Below are 27,964 nucleotides of genomic sequence, written 5' to 3'. Positions count from 1 at the left end.
ATAGAATAAATTAATTAGGCGTTTAAGTACAAACTTAATAAATATTTTTTACAGCTACTCTAGTATATATGTGACAGAAAAAAAAAATTTTTTTTTTCATTAATTTGGACGTTAAATCTGTCAGTTTATAAAAATAACTCGCAACTAAAATGACACAATGAAACTTAACAAGGTCATATTTTTATTCTTAATCATTAATCTGTTTTACGAAGGAAAAACTATTTCTTTTAAATTATCGGAAAAAGTATATCTTTCTGTTTAAAATTGTATTTCGCAACTCTGTGATCTCTCGCTGTACTTACCGAATGGATGATGCAATTAAAGCTGTTAATATTTTTCCTTATTGAAAATTATACTCCTCATGTTTAATATGCAATTTCGTATAAGGAAAATTTTCGTTGTTTCATTATTATTTTTTTGTGTACCATTTATTTTGGGTAAGCTTCTTTCAATTCTTTTCACCAATTTATGAAAAAAAAATTTTTAACTTGGGAGAACTTTTGTGTTATACCTTTGCAATCATACCTCAATCTTAGCTATGGTTTATACTTGCTACAAAATGCGTACTTGCACCTTTTGTAAATCCGACAAATTAAAAATAATATTTTATTTTTTAATTTGATTTTTAAGCAATTGCAAATGCTTGTTACGTGACATATTGAATATATTCTGATTCACAAACAGGTTACAAAAGTTTAGTTTTTAAATGTAATGCTATAATAAAATAAAAAAATATAGCAAAAAAGAATATTTAATAGGAAATAAAAATAAATATTGAACACTAAAACTCACTGTTTTTTTAATTTATTTATTCATTATGTATTTTGTGTATTCATAGCATATTTAATTTTAAGAATTTCAATTGAGCATGATATTTACTAATTTGTGTAATGTTTTCAAATTTAAATGTTGTTAATAATGTAATATTTTTTCAAACATTGTTGGTTTAGTAGCTTTAATTAAATTATTGAATTTGTAAAAATTTCTGACACGCACATTAAAAATTATTTTGACGAAATAAAAAATTTGCGATGTTATTGAACAATTTGATGTATATTTTTCTTGGTACATTCCCCGAGAAAATTTCTGTCGGTAATATATTTTAATAATTGTCGGTAATAAAATATATTTTAAAAATTATGCACTAATTTTCTAAATTATCTTAGAGAATACTGTAAGCAAGAGGAATCAGATGAACACAGTTTAAAATCATTTGGCTAAAAAAGTTACAAGTAAGTTTGAAGAAATGTTTAAATGTTAAAAGTACTTCTAAAGATATTCTTTGCCTTAATTATGCAAATAAATTCAGAATTCCACGCCATCTTATTAACACTAGATTGCCTAAGGAAGTCATTTAGACTGCCTGTAATTTCAATTAGAAAAACAATGATGTATGTAATGACACAATTTCTTAGAATTTTGTGACTTTTTGTACAACATATAATTTTTTTTGTTGCTAATGTTTACTAAAAATTTGTTATATAACTGTAAATAATATAAAAAATGTTAAAAATTAATTTTAAACAAATTTATTTACGCATTCACAATCCAGTCATTTTGACTGCTTTTGGGCAATATAAGTATATACGAATTTTCCGTGTTTCTAGTGTTAATACTCCCTGCAAAACAAAGAAACTAGGACAGATACAAACAAATTCAGAATTTTTAACACAGGATTCTTCCACCTTGACACCTCCAGTAAAACAATAGAAAAAATCGTATACTGCTATGCAATAGAAAAACCAACGTAGGCGACAAAAAAGTGCGATTTTTATATTTTTGGAATTTTTTATACGCTACATAATGAAAAAAAAGTTTCAAAACTAAATTTTTGTTTTAATAGTCTTCTGAAATTTCTCGACAATTTTTCAATCAAATTTTCTCGACATCCACTATCTACTATCATTCCACTATCATTCAATCATTTTTTTGCAGTATTCCTATAGGACACTTCGTATTCCTATTAGTTACATCAGTAATTGATTGATCATTGATGGATTTCCAGTGGACAGGTAAGTGAAGTGACGTCAGCCTAAATATTTCTATAGCACGGCAGTATAATACTGCAGTAGGCAAATAATTGTCCTTCAATCTTGAAAAAATAAGTTCAGTTTATTTATTTGTTTTAGTTTATTATTTATCGTATAAAATGTAACTATTTCTCTTTCTCATCTGTAGGTGGACGAGTGACTAGAATGATCAATGGAATTGTAGCAAAACCGAAACAGTTTCCTTTTATGGTAAATAATGAATTTTTTTATTCTTTAAACATCGTCAGTAAAACAATCATTAATGTCAAAAACCACATAAATTCCCCGCCCTCAGTTAGCTACGATTTAGATTTTACGTTGAACTTAGTTATTCAAATTTTTGTTCCCAACAGAAAATTTATATTTAAAAATAAAAAAAAAAATGGAAAAGTATAATCTCTTAAATAGTTCTTACAATTACAAATTATTTTATAGTTTTCGAGTACGCAAAAGAAATCGCTATTTTTCATCCGTTAAAATGAAACAAATTTAAATGCAAAAAAAAAAGTTTTAAAAAAATGCAATGGTTGACTTGCGAGTCGGCAAAATATTTCAAATCGTTGAAGAACCTTCAAAAAATCAACTTTAACTCTTCTCTGCATTTTAAAAAGACTTTATTTTAAAATACTGTGAGACATTTTGTCTCTTGGTTCGTTTTTATGTCCTCTTAATGATGACCAAGGACTATTTCAATTATAGTTTATTTATTATTAAATTCTGGATTATAGAATTATTTACAGAATGGTTACAAATAGATACATGAGCTGTTGAGTATAATGTTTTTGGAGCGCAACTGCTCCCTTTCTTTTTGTTCATACTAAATCTATCATCGTGCAATTACAACTCTACTCTTCGGCGTTCAAAACTAATCTCCTCTCTAAAAAATCCTCTTTCCCATAAGAAACAGTCCTTTGCTCCACCCCCAATGTAGGGGACGACACCTCCAGTGTCCTTCACCCTCTGACCCTCAGGTCAAGGGTCAATCAAATGCGTGGGAGAGGAATCAGGATCCTGACACCTCCCCCCCGGTTTCATCTAGTTCGACCTTCTTCCCTGGTCGTACAAGTGAAACCTAAAAACAATGCAAGCCCCATCCCTGCACCAAAAAACAATAACACGCACACATTCCCGTGCGCAAAAGAGATTGGCCGCATTATACCTTATTAAACATAAAATTACACTTAGGACACTTGACAAACTAATAAATACAAAATCAAAACATAGCATAAAAGAACCTAATCTTTTTACAATCAAAACATTAAAATCACTTTTATCAGGCCAAAAATAAAATATCCATGCCAAAATCCATTTATAAAATTCCATCAAAATAAAATCCTTAAAGTCATGTCCAAAAATCCTGCCTAACAAATAATAATAATTAGCATACAAAATTAACCGTCCAAATTGCCCAAATGTCCACTCTTTCAAGTTCATTGACCTAATCCCCTGGAACATATCTCTTTCTATACCACTTCCTCTTAAGTGACTAGCTAACTCTTTTGCTCTACTTTTTCTTTCCGACTCCCCTTTCTGAAAACCAATTCTTATTTTCACCTGCACCTTACGGGGTTTAATTCTGATATCGGGAGTGTTTGAATTCGCAGCTGTGTACAACTCCTTCTTAGGATACTTAAACAATTTTTCTCTCCCCTCAAACCACAGAAGTTTAGATTCCCTAGCGCCGTCGCTATCTCCCTTTCTTTTCTCACAGGACAAATCCATCCTCTTCAACGCGTTAATTGGACTTTTAACCTTCACTTCAACCCCTCGCTGACCATCCTCCCTCACTTCCTCTAACATTTCTTCAAATTCCGAGCCCTGCACCTGCTCCTCTTTAATTCTTTGGACTTGAGAAAAGGGTGATTTCTTATCTTGACCCCCTACTTTCACCCCACGCTCGGGATTCATTAAAATACATGGTGGATCTTTGTCCTCACCCCCACTTGACTTTCTCTCCTTTCCGTTTCTTTTCCCATCGCTAGAATACTTCTATCACCCCCCTCCTCTTGATTCTCCCCTCCGCTGTACTTCAAGGACTGCTCATTTAGCAACTGAAATACTTTTGGGGTAATCAGAGCCGTTTCATTCAAATCCTCTACCACCGCTACTGGGATTTCGACATATGACTTTATCTCTTCTTCTCTCCCCCATCTCCTTAGAGGCACAGTTACCAGCTTTGCTCTCACTGCTGGTCCCACCGCTGGTCTTAGAAAGAGCGTCCCCCCTGATTCTAAATATTTCTCAGGAATGAAAGACTGTTTCACTACACTAATTTCCGCCCCACTATCTATAATGCCTGAAAAACAGACATCGTCAATTGCAAAATCTGCCCTTGGCAGATCTACCTCTTCCTTCGTCCCTCCACCCTCCAAATTTAGTCCAGCCACTCCCACTGCCATTGGGTTTAAACCTCTCCTTTCTAGTCTATCCATATTTTCTCGACAGATGCTCGTCCGATTTATTTTCGGACAAGTCCTTCTTAAATGCCCTTCTTCATTACAATTAAAACATTTTGGGGTCCATCCTCCAACGTTCCCACTATTTCTTGCTGGTATTTTTGGGATCCCCTTCCTAAATTGTTCCGTTAAATTGTTTTTATTCCTACTTATTGTCTCGGTTTGGAAAATCCTTCTACTTGTCTCGTGACCTCTGTATTCCGGAGCCCGCCTTTCACTCATTTTCCTTCCCCTATTTCGGAATCCTACGTCAAGGTTATGGGGTCTTGCCGCCACTACATTATCTAACTCTTGCCCTAAATCTGAAACCCCGAACCATCCATCTGATTCCTTCAAATATATGTGGGATTTCAGCTCCTGAGGTAAACTATCCTTTATCCTATCTGCCACTACCAATTCCTTCAATTGTTCTAATGTCGTGACCCCCTTCGACTCCATATAGATCTCTAAGGAGTCCTTAATTTTAACGCCGAATTGAGTATAAGACTCGTTAATCCTACTGTAGCAGTTATCAAAATTGTTTTTATGCTGAAGGGGAGTTATTCTAAATTCTTTCAGCGTGATTTCTTTAATTTTTTCAAAACTTTCCAAATCCCCTTCCGCTAGATTTGAGCTCAGCCCCCTTACTTTGCCCCTTAAAGCTACCACCATTATTCTCCCTCTATATTCCTCGGGCACCTTATAGAAATTCAGAAGATACTCCGCGTCTCTAAAATAAAAGCCCCATTCCTCCGCCTTTGTCGGAGGTTCCCCTAAAGCCTTAGTCAAAGTGTTTAAGTGTCTATGAAAAGTGTTGTCTTGGTTTGTACTATTGTCCTTCTCCTGAAGATCATTCCCCTTATTTGCACCCCTCACCTCTAATTCTTTCATTTTTAACTCATGCTCCCGTTCCTCCTTCCGTTCCCGCTCCTCTTTAATCCCACTCAAAACATCTTTAGTAAATTGCTCATCGTAACCTGAACACTCGGTGATCAACGCCCTTATCTCAATAAGTTTGGCGTTCTCAGGAACCGTTATCCCAAACTCCTCCTTAGCTAGCACTATCAGATCTTCCTTTTTTGCTCTTGCAAGAAAACTCATGCTGACGATATAAATTTAATTTCTTAACCACTAAAAAAAAATATTCCCATTTAAAAGTAAAATTTAAAAAAATAAACTTAGCAACACTTTCCCCCCTACACATTCACCGACATTCTATTATGAAATTTAAAGCCTCATATGTAAACCAAACATATACAATACAGTTTGTATCATACAATATTCAAAACATGCAATATTCAAACATTACTTCTTAATGCACAGAAATACAAATTACTCTTTTCAACTTTCATTGCAAAATAATACAATTTCGTACTCTTTTGGTACACACGATGGTGTTCCCACCTTAACGTGGTGTTGTGGTTTGTGTGTGTTGTTGATCCCGAGAGCTATGCCGGCGGGAGCTTCGGCTCCTGGCAGGGTCACCCAAGCCGGACTGGTCGGAGGGGAGACACCAGACGAAGAGGAACACCCTGGTCCTCCAGGTTGGGGGTTGGGCGTGGGGCCAACAACCCCACCCTGTAAAAAACTCCATGTTACGAAATCTCAAGTAGAAAATAAACCCGGGCTGACTTTAAGGAAACGGACTGGAAATGGTTTGAGGCATATGAGAATTGGATCGTGGAATGTTCGATCATTGTATAGAAATAAGGGGTTGCAAATGCTGATTGAACAAGTTGACAGCTATAGAATTGATTTGTTGGCTGTGCAAGAAATTCGATGGACAGGAGAGGGAATAATTGAAAAGAAAAATCATACAGTTGTCTATAGCTGTGATAGAGAAAAACACATGTTTGGTACTGGTTTCATATTGAGTAAGAGAATAAGACCACTTCTGATTGATTTTGATTGCAGGACACCTAGACTATGTAAAATAAGGATAAAGGGCATTTTCTTTAACTACAGTTTTATCAACTTTCATGCTCCTACAGAGGACAAAGATGGCGCTGAAAAGGAGCTTTTCTACGAGGAGCTACATAGATTATATAATTCATGTCCTAAAAATGACGTTAAAATCTTTCTAGGGGATGCAAATGCAAAAATTGGAGTGGAAAAAGAGTTCAGGCCAGTGATTGGAGGGTATAGTCTTCATGATATTTCAAATGACAACGGAAAAAGACTTATAGATTTTGCTACAGATCATAATATGGTCATACCAAGTACAATGTTCCAACATAAAAGAATTCATAAAATGACTTGGAAATCTCCGAATGGAAATACTTACAACCAGATTGACCATATTTTAATTGATTCAAGACACAAATCGGATATACTGGACGTAAGATCTTATCGTGGGGCAAACATAGATTCCGATCATTTTCTAGTTCTGGCAGAGGTTAGAGCCAGAATATCAAATACTCGTAAAGCTCGCGGAGAACGTCTGAAAAAATATGATGGTGAACAGCTAAAAAAAGAGACTACAAGAAAAGAGTTCCAGGAACAAATTGAAAGGAGGCTTGAAGTGACTGATGATTCTTCAGAAAGGGATGATGTTAACAGAGAATGGAATGTTATTAAGAGAGCTCTTATCGAAACAGGAGACCAGGTTGTGGAAAAGATCGAGAGAACCGGAAGAAAGGACTGGTTTGATAATGATTGTTTTATGGCAACTTATAAAAAGAATGAGGCTTATAAAAGGATGATAAGTTCAAGGCATGCAAGAAATGCTGAAAATGCTTATAAAGAAGCAAGAAGAGAAGAGAAGAAGATCCATAAAGAAAAAAAGAGATTATTTTTCGAAGATCTTTTTGAAAATGTTGAACATTTAAGGGGATCAAGGGAAAGCAGAGCTTTCTTTCGAGAAATAAACTTGGGTCGCAAGGAATTCAAGCCAAGAACAAACTCTTGCAGAAGCAGGGAAGGAACGATCTTAAGCGATAGAGAAGAGGTGCTGAACAGATGGAATGAACACTTTGACCATCTGTTGAATGGTGATGAGGAAGAAGACGAGATAGCAATAGACAATTTACAGATGCATAACCAAGAAATGGTTACACCTCCAACGTTGGAAGAGGTCATCATGGGAATTGACAAATTAAGAAACAATAAAGCTCCTGGCCCTGACACCATACCATCTGAATTAATAAAAGGTGGGGGAATGGAGGTTGCGAAGAAAATATATGATCTATTACTAATTATATGGGAACGGGAAGTAATCCCAGAGGATTGGAAAATTAGTTTGACTTGTGTAATTCATAAAAAAGGAGATGTTCTTGAATGCTCAAACTATCGAGGAATTAACTTACTTTGCACAAGCTATAAGGTATTCTCAAATATTTTATTCAATAGACTTACTGTGTTTTCAGAGGGAATAATAGGAGAGTATCAAAGTGGTTTTAGAAGGGGAAGATCAACTACTGAGCAAATTTTTACCATCCGGCAGATATTGGAGAAAACGAGAGAATTTGGAATTGATTTGCACAACCTGTTCATTGACTTTAAAACCGCCTATGATAGTATTAACAGAAAAGCTCTGATCATGGCAATGAGAGAATTTAAAATACCAGAAAAATTGGTGAGATTGATTAACCTAACACTAAGTGAAACTAAAATCATGGTAAAAATACAGAATTGTTTATCAGAGCCATTAGAAATAAAAAATGGTGTGCGACAGGGAGATTCTTTAGCCTGTCTCCTCTTTAATCTAGCATTAGAAAAGGTAATAAGAGTTTCAAAAATCAATAACAGAGGAACTATATTTAATAAGTCAATACAATTGTTGGCTTTTGCTGACGATATAGGAATTATTGCTCGAACACCAAGAGCACTTGAAGAGGCCTTTATTTCTTTAGAGAAAGAGGCCCTGAAGATGGGTCTAAAAATAAATGAAAATAAAACTAAATATATGCCTTGTACTAAAACAGCCCACAGGAGTACCCATCTAAAAATTGGGGGACATTCATTCGAGGTAGTGGACAGCTTCACGTATTTAGGCTCTGAAATAAATAACAGGAACGATGTAACTGCAGAAATACGAAAGAGAATCTCAGCAGCAAATAGGTGCCTTTATGGATTAAGAAAGTTTTTAAGATCAAATGTAATCAAGAGAAAAACAAAGCTGTTATTATTTAAAGGCCTCATTAGGTCAGTTTTAACATATGCTTGTGAAACATGGACATTGACTCGGGCAGATGAAGAAATGCTGAGCATATTTGAGAGAAAGATATTACGGTGCATTTTTGGAGGAATTAATAAAAACGGTCAGTGGTTAAGAAGATCAAATTTAGAACTTTATCGATCATATAATGAACCAGACATCATAAGATTCATTAAGGTCCAAAAGATAAAATGGGCAGGCCACTTAGTAAGAATGGAAGAAGACCGTATTGTGAAAAAGATTTTTGATGCCCGGCCAACAGGAACACGTAGAAGGGGCAGGCCAAATCTCAGATGGCTAGATACCCTGGAGAAGGATTTATCTATATTAAAAATAAAGAATTGGAAGTCCATTGCCAAAGGAAGGACAGCTTGGAAAAAACTACTGGAGAAGGCCAAGGCCCATCCTGGGCTGTCGAGCCAATGAGGAAGGAAGGAAGGAAAATACACACTTTTACTTTTCCCAAAATTAAAACTCTTAAATTTCATAGATTCTACCTTCATAATAATTAACCCTTTCATCATTTAAACAAAAGCAAACCCCTTCCTTGACCTTTTTTCCGGTCCAAAATTATTTTAACAGACTGCATTATAAATAATAATCACTATTAAATAATAATAAACCAAGAGCCTTGTTTACTCAGCTCGCTATTGACATATAAAAACAGAATCTTTAAATAATCCTACACTTTTTTACAAGTTATTAAATCAATACTCTTCTTCTTTCATATATACTCTTAATAAAGCAATAAAAAAATTACACTCTTAACAAACCAACCACTAAGTTACTTTAAAAAAAAAAAAAAACATCAAATCATTACTTATTATATTTATCAATACTAATCATACTGATTAATCACACAATACTACAGCTAACTGGCCAATCCCTTAAGCTCAAATAAAATAACACATCAGGTTGACTTTAAACCAAAACAAAATAAACTTATCCCCTTAACTAACTACCCTTTTTGTTAAACTTCTACCTAGAAATGTGAGCGTGTAACTTATCTTTTCATGCATGAGATAAAGCTTACCTCCCTTTATTATCTTTTCAATTGTCCTCTTTGTCAGAGAGTCGATGTTGAAACCACACTCTATGGTCACCGGTCACGGGGGGTAGCGCTGGCTTCCTATCGCCTCCGGCGATAATAGTCCCTTTCCAGTACCGTCTCTTCAACTCCCGTCGATGTTGTCAGTCCGCCATCACCCTTTCCTTCAGGCAATCTTTCCAATCTCTTTCACTCGGAACTTAAATGGGCATCGGCGATGATTCTTTTCACTAGCATAGCAGTCTTCCTTCCATCCTGACTAAAACTCCATCAGGCAACACTCTGTACTCGGCATTTCTCATAGTGGGCATCGGCGATGATTCTTTTCACTAGCATAGCAGTCCTCCTTCCATCCAGGCGAGGATCCTGTCAGGCTGCGACAATTTGTGAGACATTTTGTCTCTTGGTTCGTTTTTATGTCCTCTTAATGATGACCAAGGACTATTTCAATTATAGTTCATTTATTATTAAATTCTGGATTATAGAATTATTTACAGAATGGTTACAAATAGATACATGAGCTGTTGAGTATAATGTTTTTGGAGCGCAACTGCTCCCTTTCTTTTTGTTCATACTAAATCTATCATCGTGCAATTACAACTCTACTCTTCGGCGTTCAAAACTAATCTCCTCTCCAAAAAATCCTCTTTCCCATAAGAAACAGTCCTTTGCTCCACCCCCAATGTAGGGGACGACACCTCCAGTGTCCTTCACCCTCTGACCCTCAGGTCAAGGGTCAATCAAATGCGTGGGAGAGGAATCAGGATCCTGACAAATACAGATTCGCAAAATTTTGATAAAGTTTTCCTTTTTTCCTCGCTTAAATATTTATTACCGTCCCATGATATAGATAGTTTTATAACTTAATTTCTTACAAAGATTCGAAAAATAAAAATTAAGGGTGTTATTAACGTAACACCCTGATTATTGCAGACTGTCAGTAGTTTAGTCGAGTAGTTTATTGGAGAAAAAAAAATTTCCTAATTGTATAAAAAGATGAAAACTTTTAAATCAGTCGACTTCTAAAAAGCAGAGAAGAATTAATGACAATATAGGAAGTAAAGTAACTCACATATTTATAAAAACATCATATGATTGAATATACAAGTTATATCAAAATACATATCATAAGTTCTTTTTCAAAGATATTATTAAGTTTAAAGAACTGTGAGCATAACTTAAGTCTGAGAACACAACTTGCTAACACCCGTAGAAATATTTGAATTTGAAAAGCAGCAGAAAACATTGCTGTGCAGAAACATTGCTGTTCTGAAACAACAACAGATGGCATTGCTGTTCAGAACAGCAATGCCATCTGTTGACAATATTTTTATCAGTTTTGAAACAGGGTGGAAAAAAAATTTTTTTTACCTAAGCAGAACAGCATAGTAAATCATACATTTATCTTTTCTCCTTTTTTTATTTAAATAATTTTTCAATTCTTCGATCGTGTCTGGTGCAAGGTATATTATTTAAATACTAATTCAAAATCGAAACTAAAAATCGCCTTACTAAAAATCAATTGAAAAACGCAATGACATTCACTCTAAAAGTTGTGATACTTGTGAAAAAATGTATTATTTTTCTCGTAAAAAAAACATTAAAATGGGAAGTGATTATTTAATGATTATTGAGACTATTCAACATCATTATTTTATATCTACATTTTATTGTGCTTGTCAAGAAAATATATGCAACAAATGTTCATAAGAGAATTTAAATTCTCTAATGAGAACTGACAGCATCATTCATGGAAATATGTTTGGTAAGATTCCTGCCTTTGTGCATGCACCAAAATAATCGTCACGTTTTATAATTCGGGCAGCTAATTTACAATCCAGCAGTCTTTAACGCAATGATTCCAAACCAATGTGCCGCGGCACTTTTGCGTGCCGCCAAATTCTTAAAATGTGCCGTCAAATATTAGAAATGATATAATAAAAATTATAATGCTTTTTTTTTTATTACGGGTAAAGTTGAAAAATTTAAATTAAAGAAAAGTGTATATAGATATATATTTGTGGGTGATTGCCTTGTCTCTGACAATCTTAAAATAAGTTAAAATAAAAAGGAAGTGTTTAAATTGTCTTTGACACTCAATTTCTAAAAATGTTGAAATAAGTAAGAAATTTAATGACTATTAAAATTATTAATTAACAAAAGAAAGCAAGCTATGCAATTAATAGTTCTAAAAACAAATTAACAAAGGATAACTAACAAAAAAAACTAACAATTAATAATTAGCAATAAAACTAGTTAACAAGAAATCACAAAAAAATAATAATTAATGTAAAAAAACTAACAGTTAATAACTATAGAAAACAAGCTAACAATTAATAACTAGCAAAAAAATAAATAACTTTTACTAATTAATAAAAAATTAGTCGAAAAAAATAATTAATCCCTTAATAAATGTGCTTTTGTAGTACATATTGCTTTATTTCGCATTCAAAATTATTATGACAAACTATTTAACACAGAGAAATATAGTTGTAAACAACTTTTAAACTAATTTTTTTCATTGTGTGCCGTCAAATTTCGAAATGGTTAAAAGTGTGCCGATACAAAAAAAGGTTGAGAATCACTGCTTTAACGACTCGCTCTTTTTTTTTATTTTGCAGATTTTCTTTCTTGGCTGCAGTTGGTCTCAATTATAATACTACCTTTACAAAAAGTTCTCTTTTCAAATTTGCTACCCGAACAAAACAAAAAATAAATATTTATCAGGAATGATTAGTTTTAATTTAAAAAAAAATACTAAACAGCGGAGCGAAGTGTTGAAGGCCGCTGGATTGAAAAATAACTTCCGTGCAAGCCACCACATCTAGTTTTCTATAACTTATTCCAAGTTGAACAACAGAGCAACATCAGTTTGAAACAAAACACTAGGTATACACATTACCAATAAATATGGTTATATTTTAAAGGCACTTTTAAATTAACATATTTTTAACAGGTATCTTTGAACACGGGGAAGGGATTTTGCAACGGATTTCTAATTACATCCAAATCGGTCCTTACAGCGGCACATTGTCTAGCAAAGTAAGACATTTTGAATTTATTTAAAACTCTCTATATGCAAGAATTGTTATTATAAATATGCAAGAACAGCGAACTGTTGTCTGCATACGATGCAATTTAGTTTCTCTTAATCTTTATGTAAACGGTTATACAGATTCTATTTTTAGTTGTAAATATTTATTGATAACCTTTATTTGAAAAATATTGAGAGCAAGTGCTCGCGACCTGTAAAACAAATATTTTATCACATACCGAGACTATATGACTCCAAGATATATTCAAACGCCGGGTGAGCCTGGTCGGTAGGGCGCTGGGCCCATGTCCGAGAGTTCGAGCCCCGCCGGCCGAAGATTCCCCGTGTAGCAAAGTGACTGATGCACGTTAAATCTGTCGAGTCGCAAAAGTCCTCCATGTTCCCAAAACAAATAAATACCTCTGGGGGTACTGGATGATCGATCGTTCTCTGATTCAGGTCAAAATTACGATCTGTGGATGAATGAATGGATGTATGAATGGGTCCGCCCTATAAGCGAGTGTGACGTAAGGTGTGGTAGAAGTCGAATTCTTGGCCATAGATGGCGCCACTGGAGAACAAGAGCAATCGTACCCCCTCTGCCTAAACAGGCAAAAGTCAACAACAACATATATTCAAACAACTTAAATAATTTTTGTCATTTCTACAACTTAAAATTTTCTCCACTCTGGGAAAAATCAGCTAAACGCTAAACCATAAAATCGACACCTTAAACCAAAATACCATACAAATTTGTAGAAATTCTCACGTGTTAAACTGAACCATTTTTCTGTTGAAATATAGAGTTGTGAATCTTTTTAAACAAGTTTAAAAAGATTTCAACTACAATATGATATGCAGTTCATTGAGACACTTTTAATTAAAGTTGCTGAATTTTGAACGATATCATGGTTCAATAGAATCCAAATTAATACATAAAAGCATGTTTAACTGTTGTTAAAAAAAATATGTAAATTATATTTTGCTTTTTGATAATTTTCCTCCAGCTTTTCTACGTTATTTTCGGATATGGCATGTCTTTTATTTTTCTTATTCGTGTTGAAGTTAAAAGTTCTTAATCGAAGGTGCCATTTGTTATACGAATGATAAAGCTTTTGTTAAGTTAGATTCTTATAATAAATTGTAGATAATTTAATAATTTTTTCCAATTATATTGTAGACTGATTATCTTAATAATGTCCTCCAACCTAACTGCTTTTGTCAGCGTAGTTTCAAGCTGAAAGACCATACTACATATCAACATGCAAGCATTTTTTTTCGATAATAGTTGGTATTGGCTAAAGAGAGCCAGGATAATCTGGTTAGCAGGGCGTAGGAGCAATGTCCAAGAAGTCGTGAGTTCGATTCCAAAAAGCCGAAGACTCCCCGTGAACAAAAAAGTGACTGGTGCAAGCTTAATCTGTCGGGGTCATTAAGTCCTCCAAGTTCACTTAGCATCGGGGACAGATCGTGCTCTGGTTCATATTAAAATTATGATCTGCGGGTGGATGGTGTGTGAATGTGTCCTTCCTGTAAACCGGGATGTGACGTATGTGTGTGATAGAAGTCGAATTCTTGATCATAGATGGAGCCACTGTTAATCACTCTCTGCCTTAAAAATAAATTTGTCAGTATTGACAAGTAGTAAAAGACAATAACATTGGCTCAAGATCTTTCCATAAAATGGATATTCGTGATAGTGCTAATGTATCGAAACCTTACGATTATATTATTTGTATAGCTTACTTATATTTATATATTATAGTTGCTTATTTTTATATTTGTATAGCTTACTACGGCAATATAAAGGCGCACGCCATTCATAAATGACTTTTTTATATCAAACTATTTTTATATAATATTATTTGGAGTGTTAATAGTATTTCTCAACGTTAATAATAATTTCCAAGATCCAACAGATGGCGCTGTGCGCAGAAATGTAAAAGGATTAATTGTATTCCGTTTCCTCTATGGTACTGTACCATAGAGGCGTTTGTAATGCTTTAAAACCCCGAGATCATCGTATTTAACATGGGGGTAGGTATTTTACAACTTTACAGTAAATGGCATCCCAATACACAAATACATTTTTTTCTTTTGGCTGTCAAAATATTTTGGATTTTCTCGCCAAAAAGCTCTTTTGAAATTCTAACACTCTTCTGACATCATTCAATATAAAAATTTGACTTGTCATTCAGTTACAGCAAAGCTCGATAATATCAACATCTGTGCAACGTATACAAAAATGCCAAGACTTTTAGTTCATAAAAAATTTTACTATTTCAATTTAGATTGTCTTTTTTTTCTTTCTAATTTCAAGCAAAAATGCAACACAATATAAAGTTTATGCTGGAACGATCAAGAGGCAAAAGAGCGGTGACAAAGGCGAGCAACTTAGACTTGTTTCAAAAGTAATACAACACCCAAAATATGAAAGTCTGGAAGCTATCACTGCAGGCTCAAATAGCTATGATATCGGAATCGTTATCTTGGAAAAAGCAGTAGAGATCAACTCATTCGTCGATGTCATCTGCTTGATGGACAAGAAACGCGCAAACCCAAAAAGAGCAGTCGCTGTTGGATATGGACGAACTGAACATTGTAAGAATTTTTTTTATATTCCAGTAATCAAGGGGGCATCTAGTTTTTAAATATGATGTATTATGAATGAAGTTTTTTATTTGAGAATAATAAAGATGTCCCAAAATTCATGCATGGAGTAATTTTGATTAAAGAGACAGTTGTTTAATTAAAATTTTTCTTTTATAACCGTTGTTGAACAGTCGACCCAATTTTATGGGTTTTCGACTGTTCAACTCCGTAGCCTTGAAATTTTGAGCCCAATCCAGAAGACAAGGGAACTCCTGGATCGAGTATTGGGAGAAATTTGTCTTCGTGGAGGACTTTTTAATGGAGCTAACCCGCATTTGCGTTACATGGACAGGAAGACCATGAGAACCTCCCACGGTTAGCCTGACGGCAAGGGGACTCTAAACCATGATCCGTCTACCACTGAGGATATTTCCCGTCAGCACTGTGGTCGGTGCAAGACGGGTGCGGAATTCGTATCGACTGGGATTCGAACCCGGTTTGCTTCATTGGAAGGCAAACTGATACCTTGAAAAGGAATATGTAGTTTCTAGTTTACAAGCCTAGAAATTTCGATTTTTCAATGGCGGAACATTACGTATTATACTATAGCATATACGGTACTAGGGCACCAAACAGTGAAATTTCTTATGACTAGGTCAGAGAATTAATCTTCTGAACAATTTCGTGATAACGTAGTAACAATTTAGTGATAAAACGTAGACTTATAACATACACTAGTTGAAATCCAGTACTTTTAAAAGGTAGTTTCTAGTTAACAAGTCAAGAAATTTCTATTTTTCAGTGGCGAACATTACATATTATACTACAGCATATAGAGTACTCGAGCATATGAATAAAAAATAAAATAGTCATAAAATTAGTTTCCCAATCAAAACTAAACTAACTTAAGGTTTTTTTTTTTTTTTGTTTTTCAGATCCATCCAAAAAACAAATTAACTATTTAAGATACTTCAAAGTGAATATTTTAAATCTGGGAGTGTGTGCTGTGATGTTCAGAGCGTCAGGACTTCCAATTACAAAGAATGAGATTTGTGTGTCATATACTCGAGCTGGTGGACTGTGTTATGTAAGTATTAGTTATTTATTGAAGCTAGTTACAATTAAAAAAAAGAAAAAAAAACGTTTTCTAATACTGATGAATAACTTTTCAGGGTGACAGAATCAAAAACAGTTTGATTGCTTGCGTAAATTTAAATGTTATTTTAATAATCACCTCTTTCAGGGTGCGTAGCCAAATTTTTCAACAAAAAATAAACACCTTTTAAGCACTTAAAAAATATTTTTAAGCACCTTAAAAAAATATCGGTTTTTAAGTTTTTGACAAATGAGGATTTTATTTGCTTGCCAGTGGCGAAGACGATGGTGCGTCACCAACGATGAAATTAACAAGAGAAATAAAATGTTCTATCGCTATTAGAGAAAAAAATTTGACAATGTTTAGTTGATCTCCGTAATCAGCAAAAAATCGAGAGATTTGTCAGCTCGATTCCAGAGGGCGAAAAATAAAGTCTGAAATTGAGAATCTCTTGCAAAATGCAGCAGAGTTATAGATGAGAAACCAAAATCCTTCCCACTGAATCCAGCTTTGCAAACCCGCAAGTATTTAATCAAACATTTAAAACGAATGTTTTCATACACTACCTACCGACGGTACAAAGAAATACAGTGGGGTTGAATCAATAGTGAAAACGTACAATATCTTTTTGCATAATTCGTGGCGAAAATCAACAAAGTAAAGAAAAAATATCTCATTTTGGAAAAGGGAAAATTAAGCACTTTTTAAAAACACCCATTGAAAAAAGCACATTTAAGGACTTTTAAAAAACGAAAATAAGCACCTTTAAGTACTTTTTAAAAACGCTATGCACCCTGTCTTTTGTCTTCTTCTGGCAATCCCATATACCTCAATAACAATTCATCAGACTTTAATAATAATGCTCCTATTTGTCTTTTCTCTTACTTTTAATAACTAGCAATCTTTAATAGGCATTTTTTACAAGGTTTCTAGAAATGAATATAAAAGGCAGTGCTTAAGGAAAATACCACTGAGTAAATCTCAAATGATTTCTTATATTTGAATTGTTGTTGTTGTTGATTTACGTCGCACTAGAGCTGCACAATGGGCTATTGGCGACGGTCTGGGAAACATCCCTGAGGAAGATCCGAAGACATGCCATCAGAATTTTGATTCTCTGCAGAGGGGATGGCACCCTCACTTCGGTAGCCCAACGACGTGCACGCGAAGTCGGGCACTTTACGGTAGCACAGTTTAACGAGGACCAATACCGCACACCCTCGGTCCCTACGCAGACTGATCCAAGTGGGTCACCCACCCGCACACTGACCGCAACCAGTAATGCTTGACTTCGGTGATCTGATGAGAACCGTGTCTTAACGATCAGTCCACTGCGGGACCTTATATTTGAATTATAACTTATTGATATTTTATTTTAAAATTAAACTTAAAGCAGACCCATGAATTTAACTGTGTATTTTATAGGGTGATTCAGGTAGCCCTTTAGTGAAAAAAATAAAAGGGAAATATATTGCTCTGGGTGTAGAATCAGGAAGAAATATTCCGCCATGCAATGAACCCTTATTGGCAGCGGTATACACAAGAACAGCCCCCTTCAAGAAATGGATCCAACAAAACGTTGAAAATGATCATGACCTGTGTTTCATTTAAATAAAAAATTTGTGAATAATATAAGTTGAATAATGTTTTTATTTTTACCTCCCTCAAATAAATTTGTAGTCCTTAATACGATTATTTTTTAATCTAGTATCACACACAGTAACGTACTCTGCATAAAAGAAAATAGTGAACACCGATCTAATGAACAGATTTTCACATATTGGAACTCAATGCTAACATGTTGAACACCATGCATATTTTTTAGAAATCCCATTCAGATCATATGCACTGCTTAAAATTGCTTATATTGGGGTACAGCAATATGAAGTGCACTACTATCATATTGAAATAAATAAAATATTTGATTTGTAATAAATAAAACTTAAGCAAATTTATAAATTCCTTATTAGTGACAAATTCTCGAAATCATTTAAAAGAATGTACAGTTTAGTATTATATCATCAATCACTGGTGACTAATGTGGCCCTAACATGCTATTAATGATATTTTAAGTTACAAAATAAGACACAAATATATACTTTATCTGAATAAGCATACCATTTTTTTAACAGATTTGGATCTCCAAAAGGAGGGTAGCCACAATTTAGTAATTATAGCCTCTAATATCATAGCCAGGCTATCAGATGAAAGTTTGAACCCTTTAATGTAAACTTTTTGTAGGTTTTTCTACATCTCAAAAACTTTTGACACGATTTGAAAAAATGTGTTAACAATTTGTATGAAGATAATTTAATGGTCGAAAAAATTTTGAAATTTAGAATATACAAATCTTCATCACATCATATTAAAATATGTAATTTTTTTTGACAAAATTTGCATGATTCTCTATAAAATCAAATTTTAAAAATAGAACTTTTTAAATTGTTAAACTCTTAAATTTTACTCCTAAATTCTTAAAAACTTTTTAAATTTTTAAACTCTTAAAATATTTGGCCAATAACGTTTTAATAATCACCTCTTTTTTGTCTTCTTCTGGCAATCCAATCTGTCTTGATAAAATTTTAATAATGCTCCTATTTGTCTTTTTTCTTATTTTTAATAACTAGCAATCTTTAATAGGCATATTTTTTTACAAGGTTTCTAGAAATGTATATTAAAGGCAGTTCTTGAGGAAAATCTCACTGACTAAAGCTCAAATTATTTCCTAAATTTGAATTGTAACTTATTGATATTTTATTTTAAAATTAAACTTAAAGTAGACCCATGAATTTAACTGTGTATTTTATAGGGTGATTCAGGTAGCCCTTTAGTGAAAAAAATAAAAGGGAAATATATTGCTCTGGGTGTAGAGTCAGGAGGATATCTTCCGCCATGCAATGAACCCTTATTGGCAGTGGTATACGCAAGAACGGCTCCCTTCAAGAAATGGATCCAACAAAATGCTGAAAATGATCATGATCTGTGTTTCATTTAAATAAAAAAAAATTAATTAATAATAAGTTGGATAGTGTTTTTATTTTTTTCCTCCCTTAAATAAACTTGTAGTCCCTAATACGATTATTTTTGAAACTAGTATCACACACAGTAATGTACTTGGCATAAAAGAAAATAGTGAACACCAATCTAATGAACGGATTTTCACGTATTGGAACTCAATATGTAGAACACCACGCATATTTTTGTGGAAATTCCATTCAGATCATATGCACCGCTTAGAAACGCTCATATTGGGATACAGCAATATGAAGCGCACTACTAAGATATTGAAATAAATAAAAATTTGATTTGTAATAAATAAAACTTAAGCAAATTTATTAATTCTTATTAAATTAAGCAAATTTATTAAGCAATTTATTAAAATATGTAATTTTTATTGACAAAATTTGCACTATTCTCGCAAAATCAAACTTTTAAAAAAAACTTTTTAAAATTGGATAACTCTTAAACTATTTGGCCAATAACATTCAAATTTTTTATTCTGTCTAATAAAATTAAACTCTAAAACAGCCTAAAAAATTGTATTAATTAAAATGATATTTTTTCAATTATTAACTAAAATAATAAATAATTATTTACATCTTTAAATAAATGAATACTACAATTATTTTGAGATTTTTTTTTTCTACTTGCTTAAAAAGTTAACAAGATCTAGTAAAATACTAAAAAAAAAAGGGAAATTAACATTTAAGAGTTAACTCTCAACTGCTCTCCTTTCTGTCTAAACAACTTGACCATACTTTCAAAGTTGCACTTAACCTTTATCTTAAGGACAGAAATCTGAGTCCATGGAAAAAAAAGGTATATTTATCTAAAGAAAATACATTTTTTGTCTGATTTTATAACTTAAAATTTCATCTGAAAAATGATTTTTAAAGCTTGAAAAAAAATTTATTTTAAAGCTTCCCTCAAATATAACAAATTGATTCTTATCAAACTGGAAGGAATCAGAATTAATTTGAAAGAAATATCACTGGTTGCTTTAATCCAGGTTTACCCATAAAAAAAAAAATTAAAGGTTGCCTAGGAATTCTGATATGAATTCTCGTATTTACACTATAAAGCTTGATTTAAATCAAATCTTATTTGTTACTAAAAACATGTGGAGTCAGTTTTAATATTTTTCGGAACATAACCTTTCCTTGTGTAACATGAATTTCTTTTTATAACCAGTATTCTAGAAAGAAACAATTTTTTAAAACATCAATGCATATTCCAAACTTTCATTTTAACAAGAAATATTTTATTTTTTTAAAGTAATGAATTAACCAATAAAAAACAAATAAACTATGTTTTGGACACCTTAAGAATATGTTAATATATTTTTTTATATATGTTCATCAGGAAATGTCGCTACATTTCATTCCAACTAAAATATCAACATTTAAATTTATACTCATTGATACAAAGTAAATTAAGAAACATTGATACTCACTAAAACAACTTTTAAAACACTAAAACTTTTACTTAATATATACTTTTTTCAAGAATTAGAAAGGATACGAATTAGAAAAGTGAAAAACCAACATTAAAAAATTGTACAACACAACAATAAACTTAGCACAAATCAAAATTACCTTGATTTCACAAGCCTACATCATGATTAAAATTAATATAACAATTTAATTTTTAAATTATAGTAATGATTGTTGTCATGAATGCATGTTCGTAAAACTTTAGCAAAGCATAAACTGTTTTGGAAATATATAACATTGGCATTTCTCTATGGTTTCTTACATAGATATTGAAAATAATTCAAAGTTTAAACCAATAAGAATAAAAGGAATTTTTATAAAATATTTATTGAATACAAAACTTTATAAAATTATAATTATAAAAGGAAAAAAAAAACATATCACACATCTCCCATTGATTCAGCCATTCTCTTCTCTCTAAAAAATAAAATTTTTATTTAACATAAATTTTTATTTAGCAAACATTTTAAATCAATGCATAGGTACTATAATACGAGAACAAAACTGTACCAGAACTTATACATAGAACTTTACTTTATCACATTGTTTATATTCTAAACATGCAATTAATCAAATTAAAATTGCAAAGTGTGACCCGATCATTTCCACATACAATAAAAAAAAGTTTAAAAAAATCAGTTTGCGATAATGATTGCCATTGTCTGTAAAGCTGTAAAATTTCTAGTATGAAATGAATACTTTTTCTATTTAACAATAGCTTACCTTTTAAATCCAATCTTATACGGCAGAAATAAAACTATAAATTTTATAGAATAGCATGTTATCTTTCACTAAACAAATATATTAATAGCGTAGGTATTTACTGTAATAAATAAATCCATAATGGTAAGAAATCATTTTTTTAAAAAAAATTTGACGATGTCTTATGTGACATTGTAAAAAGATGCAGCACAAAAAGTAGTTGTAAACCTTCACTTTTATAAAAAATCTATATAGGTAATTGCTTTGATTTTATTGTTGATAATGAATAAAAAAAATTTTGAACAGGAAAAATTATGTCAAAATTTTGTAATTTCACAATCTTTAAATTTTGAGTAAAATTTGATGGAAAAAAAGATAAAAAGGTAATTAATCAACCCTGAATTTGTTACCCCTTTAACACAATTTTAGTTCATTTCCTTCCTCATACAATCACAAATAACAGGGGCAATTGTGACACAAAGTGAAAAACCCTGAAATTTTTATGTGTAAAAACTTGATTTCAATCCATATACCAAACATGTTTCACATTTAACATATTTTTTTAAACTAAGATTTATAATTAAATTAACTACCAATGAAGTACATCACACCTTTACAGCAACTATTTTAAGAAAAAACTTAGCTCTTAAGATTAGCGATATTAGTTTTTAAAATCATGTGAATAAGAATCATGATATTGAATTTTAAAAATGTGAAAATAAAAAACAAATCATTGGATTTTTAGATAGTGTGAATACAAAGTAAAAGTGGGTTTAAAGCTTGTGTGTATAAAAATTGTTACATTGGATTTTAAATCGTGTAAATACGAACGGAAATGCGTAACTTTTAAATCGGGCAAATACGAAAATCCTTGCTTAATATTAAAATCGTGGGAATATGAATCGAGATATTAGCGGATTCTGGAGCAATTCCATATAAAATGGAGAAAATCCATCAAACCAAAAGAACAAAATTGGTGGAAGAATCATACATGCACAAACGTCTCGTCAACAGGAGTTAGTGAAAATTTCAAAATTTAAATTTTAGATAGTGGAACTCAGTGAAAATTTTGTCAGATAAGTTTTTGATGAATGGGCCAATGGTCTTAAGATGAGTAGAATTTCGCAAAATTCGTAGAATTACATGCCGTTTTTATTTTTTAGACTCGGAAGGATTATACGAGAAAATTGGAATTACGAGGTACACCAGGAATACAATCACCCCTGAAATAGGTCGTTTGAATTTTGAGATGATTGTACAAAAAAATTAAGTTAATGTGGGCTACAGAAAGTGAAAGTTCTGAAAAACACATCTTAAGTAGAAAAATAGCAACTGAAATCAATTTTCTCAAGCTATACTATGGAAATAGTTTTACTTCAACTATCGTAACTCAAGAAATATGAGTCGTAGAACTTTAATATGATTATTTGAGACAGCTAAGAAACTACACATCAGGGACTTATCAAAACTAAATTTGATTTAAAATTATATTTCAAAGATAAATAACCACTATATATTTCATAAATGCTTAAAAAAATCTTCACAATTTAAAATGCCAATAAAAATATATGTCACATTTAATAGAGAAATTTATGACTCTAATACCTTTGCCAGCCTATTAATATTTTATAAACAAAAAACATACTTTCTCATTTTTCTAAATTTTGCTTGCAACAGCCAGTCGCTAGCAGCCTCTCTAAATATGTTGTCTTTAAAATTTTTGTATGACAGCAAACAAGCTTCTGAAGAAGAAAATAAAATAAAACTGAAGGTAATTTTCCGCTCATGTAATAAACATGCATTAAAAACTATTTATTAAAAATCTTATAAAGAAGTTACCTCGTATCATTTTAAAAACCTCAGTTTTTTCAAATGATTCCTTTAACTGACCAGTCTTGTTTTTACCAGTTAAGGAATAGCAAATAGCAACATCATCTGTGATTAATCTCCTTAGGGAATTTGCCACAAACGCCTTACAATCTTTTCCATGGCAGCTTAAAATTAATTGTTTCTGGAAAATAAAAACTTTTTCGTTAAAAGTTAAAAAATGAATAAGCATCTAACTAAGCATAAAAGTTAAAAAAATCATTGAGCATCTAACTAAGCATAAAAGTTAAAAAATCATTGAACATCTAACTAAGCATAAAAGTTAAAAAGTCATTGAGCATCTAACTAAGCATAAAAGTTAAAAAATCATTGAGAATCTAACTAAGCATAGAAGTTAAAAAATCATTGAGCATCTAAGCATACAGCCATGCTTAGAAGGGGGCCAACAGGGCAATTGTCTAAGGCCACTAAAAATAGACAAAAGTAAGCACTCAAACTAATAATTTAGACATTAAATATAGAATTCTAACATTTTTAAAAAAGTATTTATCTAATAACCAAATAACATTAGATTTGTCAATCCCATTTAAACTTTCTTAAGCTAAAATTCAATTTCCCCAAATAGATTCTTTTACATATACGTATTAAGAAATCTAATCTCCATATTTCACAGGGTCAAAGAAAAAGAATCAGGACATTTTTTGAACAGTATACATAAAGAGTACTTTTAAAAATTGCAAACTACTAAAAATTTGCTTAACTTAAGTATAATAAAGGCAAATTTAATCATAAAATATAACAGTTTCCAGCATAATTTCATAAATGGAGAACTCAACTTATAACAGTTTGTGATCAACGTAATATAGAATAATTTTATAGTATATACCGTTGAATTTAAATAAAAACTAATATCAATTAGTTAATATTTCCTTTTACCAATATTTCAATAAAATTTATAAAAATTCAAGATTTTTTAATCAAATAATTCAAAAGTAGGACTTTAAATCTCAAAACGAAAACAGTCCTGCCACTTAGTTATTTTGTACAAAATAAATTTTCCCTCTATTCACAATTTATAAATCTTTGATTACTAATGTAATATTGTTAGTAAATTAATACAATATTGTTATAGAAATTTGAAAATCAGGTAAATAGGTCTAATCAATACTTGAAAACCAACAAAACCCCAATATAAAAAAATTGTTACAGCATTTGCTGAAAATCATAGATGAAAAGTGCATGTTGTCAAAATTCATTGCTGTAAAAATTTGATAGTGCAGAATTGTTTATTGAATTTCGTTTTCATAAAATGACTAATAACTAAGAAGTTTGTAACAATGATTTCTGTAGGTGAGACTCGTATTTTTGATTAGTGGATGGTCTCTAAATTTTTTAGTAACATTATTAATTAAAATAAAAATTTGTTGGAACAAAATTTTAAGCCTTTCAATTCAAATTTATTATTTTAAAACCGAGAAGAAAGTGGAAGGTTCAGAACACACAAAAATCAGGAATATTAGGAAAAAAATTTAAAATTAGGACAAATAAGAAAATATTTCTCATTAGGAATATCAGGAAAACTTCGAACCCTGACAAATGATAACCTTAAAAATATAAAGTAATAAAAACAGTAATTACAATTTGCTCCTTCAATGTTTTGTTTGTCTTTAGACTTTCATTCAGCATTATAAAATCGTTAATTCCAAAAGGTAGCAAACCTAACAAAGAGCTGCTAGTGTTCTGCTCTTTATTGTTAGAATCAAGAATCAGAAGAATTCTATCAATTTTCTGTTCCATTCTTTCAAAGATTGTAAGATTTTGATCTTTAATGATGTGGCAAATTTCATATTTTTCTGCAACTGTAGCTAAATTCTCTGAAATTTCAAAATATTTAAAGTTAGAATCATAGATTGAAAATATCAAACTTTGAAAAAGAAATGCAAGTTTTGAGAATTATAATTCAGGTGTCTTTGGTGTAGATCAATTTAAAATAAAAATCTGATTGCTTCATTACAATTTCACATAACATAAAAAAATTCAAAAGCCAAGTGATATATCATCATTAACGGACATAGAAAAATCGAGAGTGATGCTTGAAATAATACTATCTATGTACCTAAAACAAAATTTTCATAATTAATCATCCATAGTCTCAAAATTAATGAGATTTCCTAAGGTTAATATAATTATTTGCGGCCCTTGGATGACAACCCAAGGACAACAAATGGGTGCCAAAACAAAATTGTTTTTTCCATTTGTTTATCAAACATTATTTACAATACTTTAATTCACCTTTTTGCAACTTTTTAAATACATTTTAAAATTTATTTAATTAGGGAGCTAAAGGATAATTTAGAATAAGAATCAGTTTTGTTTTACACATTTTCCATCGAAATTATTGCATTAGTCATTAAATGTCCACCAAAGTAGTTTGAACTAAACTAAACTCAGTGACGCAACAGCCCATAGCGGACCAAGGCATACTGTGCCCATCTCAGTTTTCTTGACCTTGGGCTGTGGGGTGCAGGAGCAGATGTTCTGGTCAGGTGGTCAACTGAACGCGCAACCCCCAGTGTTTAGTTCCCAAGCATGCTTGGTACTCATTTATCGACCCACTGAAGGGATTAAAGGCTAAGTCAACCTTGCCCGGCCCGAGGATCGAACCCAGGACCTGCGGCAAGGAAGTGCAAAGCACTACCACTCAGCCATCGGGCGATCAAAGTAGTTTGACTGACTTTAAATGATAGGTAAATAAATAAAAAAAGATCAAAGTAATCTTCAATAATTAGCAAATAAACAGGAAGTGCTTTAAAACATGTTTAATGTACTGCATAGATATCAAGTAAAAAAAATAAAAAAAACACACAAAAAATTTACTTTTTCTCCTCTTCTTTCAGTAGAAATGCTCATTTCAAAATTTATTTCTTTTTGAGGTTATTAATTTTAAAACAACTATGTAACTTTTTTTTGTTATAATTGTAGAGTGTTCTTGAAAACATATCTGAAAAGTATTTCAAATAGGACTTACAAGAAAGAAAAAAATATAGTATAACATTTATTTAAGAGATATAGAACAAAATATTTTAGAAAAGCAAATTTTAAAAAATTGATAATTTTTTCTGAAAAGATATAAAAACTTTTTTTTATCCATTGATTTCAAAGAAAATAGATAATATCCACAGAAATAATCAATGCTTTTGGGAGATCTTGCATTTTGGCACAACTATGAAGCTTCACCTAAATAAAAAATACATCCAATTATTTAAAATTGCTAGTCAAATTCTAATGCTTAATAAAATATACTAATTTATACATAAAAAATGTGGCAGCATTTTTTTTTCCTAATGTGCCATTTTTTTGACAATTGTTAAGGAAACTTAATTGTAAAACTTCAATAAATCTTACACACAAAAATTAATTTTTTCTGCAACAGGAATTTACCAATCAAAAATTAACAGAACCCTCAACATTATACTCATAATAAATAGGATTAAAAAAGTACAAAATTAAGATTAATTGTGTACAACAAAAACTAAACCCATAAAAATGAGTAGAAAATAAATAATTTTGGTTACTCGTTCTTAGTAATCAGTTGTTTGCCTGCGTACGAATTAGTGTTTGATGTTTCATGAAGATCTAATATGTTGTAATGATTCCACACAATTCTCGTACATTGGTGAATAAAATAATAGCTTAACACATTATATTAAATATTTTATTAATTTTATATGAATATCATAGGCTAATTGAAACATTTGGTTTCTTAAAAATGCCGCATCTTCCAATATTCCAGGCTAATTGTTAAACAGTGGGAATAAATAGAAATACTGACTTTTCCCAATAAGTCTGGCACAATGCAAAGTGCTAGCAAATATTTGCAAAAAATCAGTCTGAGACATTAAAATTGAATAAATGTATTTAATATAAACAAGAAAATATTTAACTGAATAGTAACTATTTTTATTCCATTATTATGTAGTAATTTTAATAGAGAGCAGTATCTCATTATAGCATAGTTTTTAAAATACAACATATCTGAACAATTCACATAGACAGTTTGAAAAAAATTCAGAGGGTTCACCGAACTACAAGCATCAACCAACTCTGCATTTGGAATGCCTAAAACATTTTTTCAATCACTGTTATTCCTGACAAAAAAAAAAAAAAAAGTTTTTCCCCTTGTATGAGAAAGTGACATATTTAAAAGTTTCCATGTTACGTCGAAAAAAAAATTTGGAAGTAATTTCTATTTCTCATTTTAATCAGATTAAAAACCTGTCTGTGACTACATTCAGTAAGTGTATTGAATATAAACAAGAAAAAGTTTAACTAAATAGTGATTATTTCCATTCCATTATTTTCCAGTAATTTTAATAGCAAGCAATCACATTATAGCAGTGTTTTTAAAAATAAATAAACTTTCTGAATGGTTTACATGAATTGTTTGGAAAAGGATTCAGAGGGTTCACTGAACTATGAACATCAACTGAGCTTTTGTAATGCCTAAAACATCTTTTCAGCTGCTATTATTCCAGCCAAAGAACAAGTTTA

General features: G+C 31.6%; 2 protein-coding genes across 5 annotated transcripts; one reads left to right on the top strand and one right to left on the bottom strand.

Annotated features, from left to right (window-relative positions):
• The first annotated feature begins 281 nt into the window (after positions 1 to 281).
• On the top strand, positions 282 to 19,409 carry LOC107453716 (coagulation factor IX-like). Of its 4 annotated transcripts, none has more exons than XM_087160384.1 (6): positions 282 to 437; positions 2,179 to 2,240; positions 12,626 to 12,711; positions 15,024 to 15,304; positions 16,231 to 16,382; positions 19,201 to 19,394. In XM_087160384.1, exons 1-6 carry the CDS (start codon positions 362 to 364, stop codon positions 19,384 to 19,386), a joined length of 843 nt encoding a protein of 280 aa, XP_087016510.1. In that variant the 5' UTR covers positions 282 to 361; the 3' UTR covers positions 19,387 to 19,394. The 4 variants fall into 4 exon arrangements, with proteins under 4 accessions (XP_087016510.1, XP_087016509.1, XP_087016512.1 ...); XM_087160383.1 differs by lacking the exon at positions 19,201 to 19,394 and adding an exon at positions 17,817 to 18,022 and having other exon boundaries at positions 290 to 437; XM_087160386.1 differs by lacking the exon at positions 282 to 437 and adding an exon at positions 1,158 to 1,232 and having other exon boundaries at positions 19,201 to 19,409.
• A 1,783-nt stretch (positions 19,410 to 21,192) lies between these two features.
• On the bottom strand, positions 21,193 to 26,650 carry LOC107453712 (uncharacterized). Its single transcript, XM_016070633.5, has 4 exons — positions 25,052 to 26,650; positions 23,426 to 23,597; positions 23,232 to 23,328; positions 21,193 to 21,301 (listed from the first exon to the last, which is right to left on the bottom strand). Exons 1-4 carry the CDS (start codon positions 25,208 to 25,210, stop codon positions 21,265 to 21,267), a joined length of 465 nt encoding a protein of 154 aa, XP_015926119.5. The 5' UTR covers positions 25,211 to 26,650; the 3' UTR covers positions 21,193 to 21,264.
• Between the last annotated feature and the right edge of the window lie 1,314 nt (positions 26,651 to 27,964).

The sequence above is a fragment of the Parasteatoda tepidariorum genome, chromosome 4 (assembly GCF_982258835.1).
Source record: "Parasteatoda tepidariorum strain Cologne lab strain chromosome 4, Ptep-v5.0, whole genome shotgun sequence".
In the NCBI taxonomy this organism is placed as follows: domain Eukaryota; kingdom Metazoa; phylum Arthropoda; class Arachnida; order Araneae; family Theridiidae; genus Parasteatoda; species Parasteatoda tepidariorum.
This window is presented reverse-complemented; position numbering and strand designations above follow the sequence as displayed.

Coding starts and splice junctions, on each gene's coding strand:
- LOC107453716 (XM_087160384.1), top strand. CDS start 362: ATGTTTAATATGCAATTTCGTATAAGGAAAATTTTCGTTGTTTCATTA. Junction 438..2,178: donor TTGTGTACCATTTATTTTGG/GTAAGCTTCTTT, acceptor TCTCATCTGTAG/GTGGACGAGTGACTAGAATG. Junction 15,305..16,230: donor ATATGGACGAACTGAACATT/GTAAGAATTTTT, acceptor TTTGTTTTTCAG/ATCCATCCAAAAAACAAATT.
- LOC107453712 (XM_016070633.5), bottom strand. CDS start 25,210: ATGGAACAGAAAATTGATAGAATTCTTCTGATTCTTGATTCTAACAAT. Junction 23,598..25,051: donor AAACATTGAAGGAGCAAATT/GTAATTACTGTT, acceptor TTTATTTTCCAG/AAACAATTAATTTTAAGCTG. Junction 23,329..23,425: donor GGTTTTTAAAATGATACGAG/GTAACTTCTTTA, acceptor TTTCTTCTTCAG/AAGCTTGTTTGCTGTCATAC.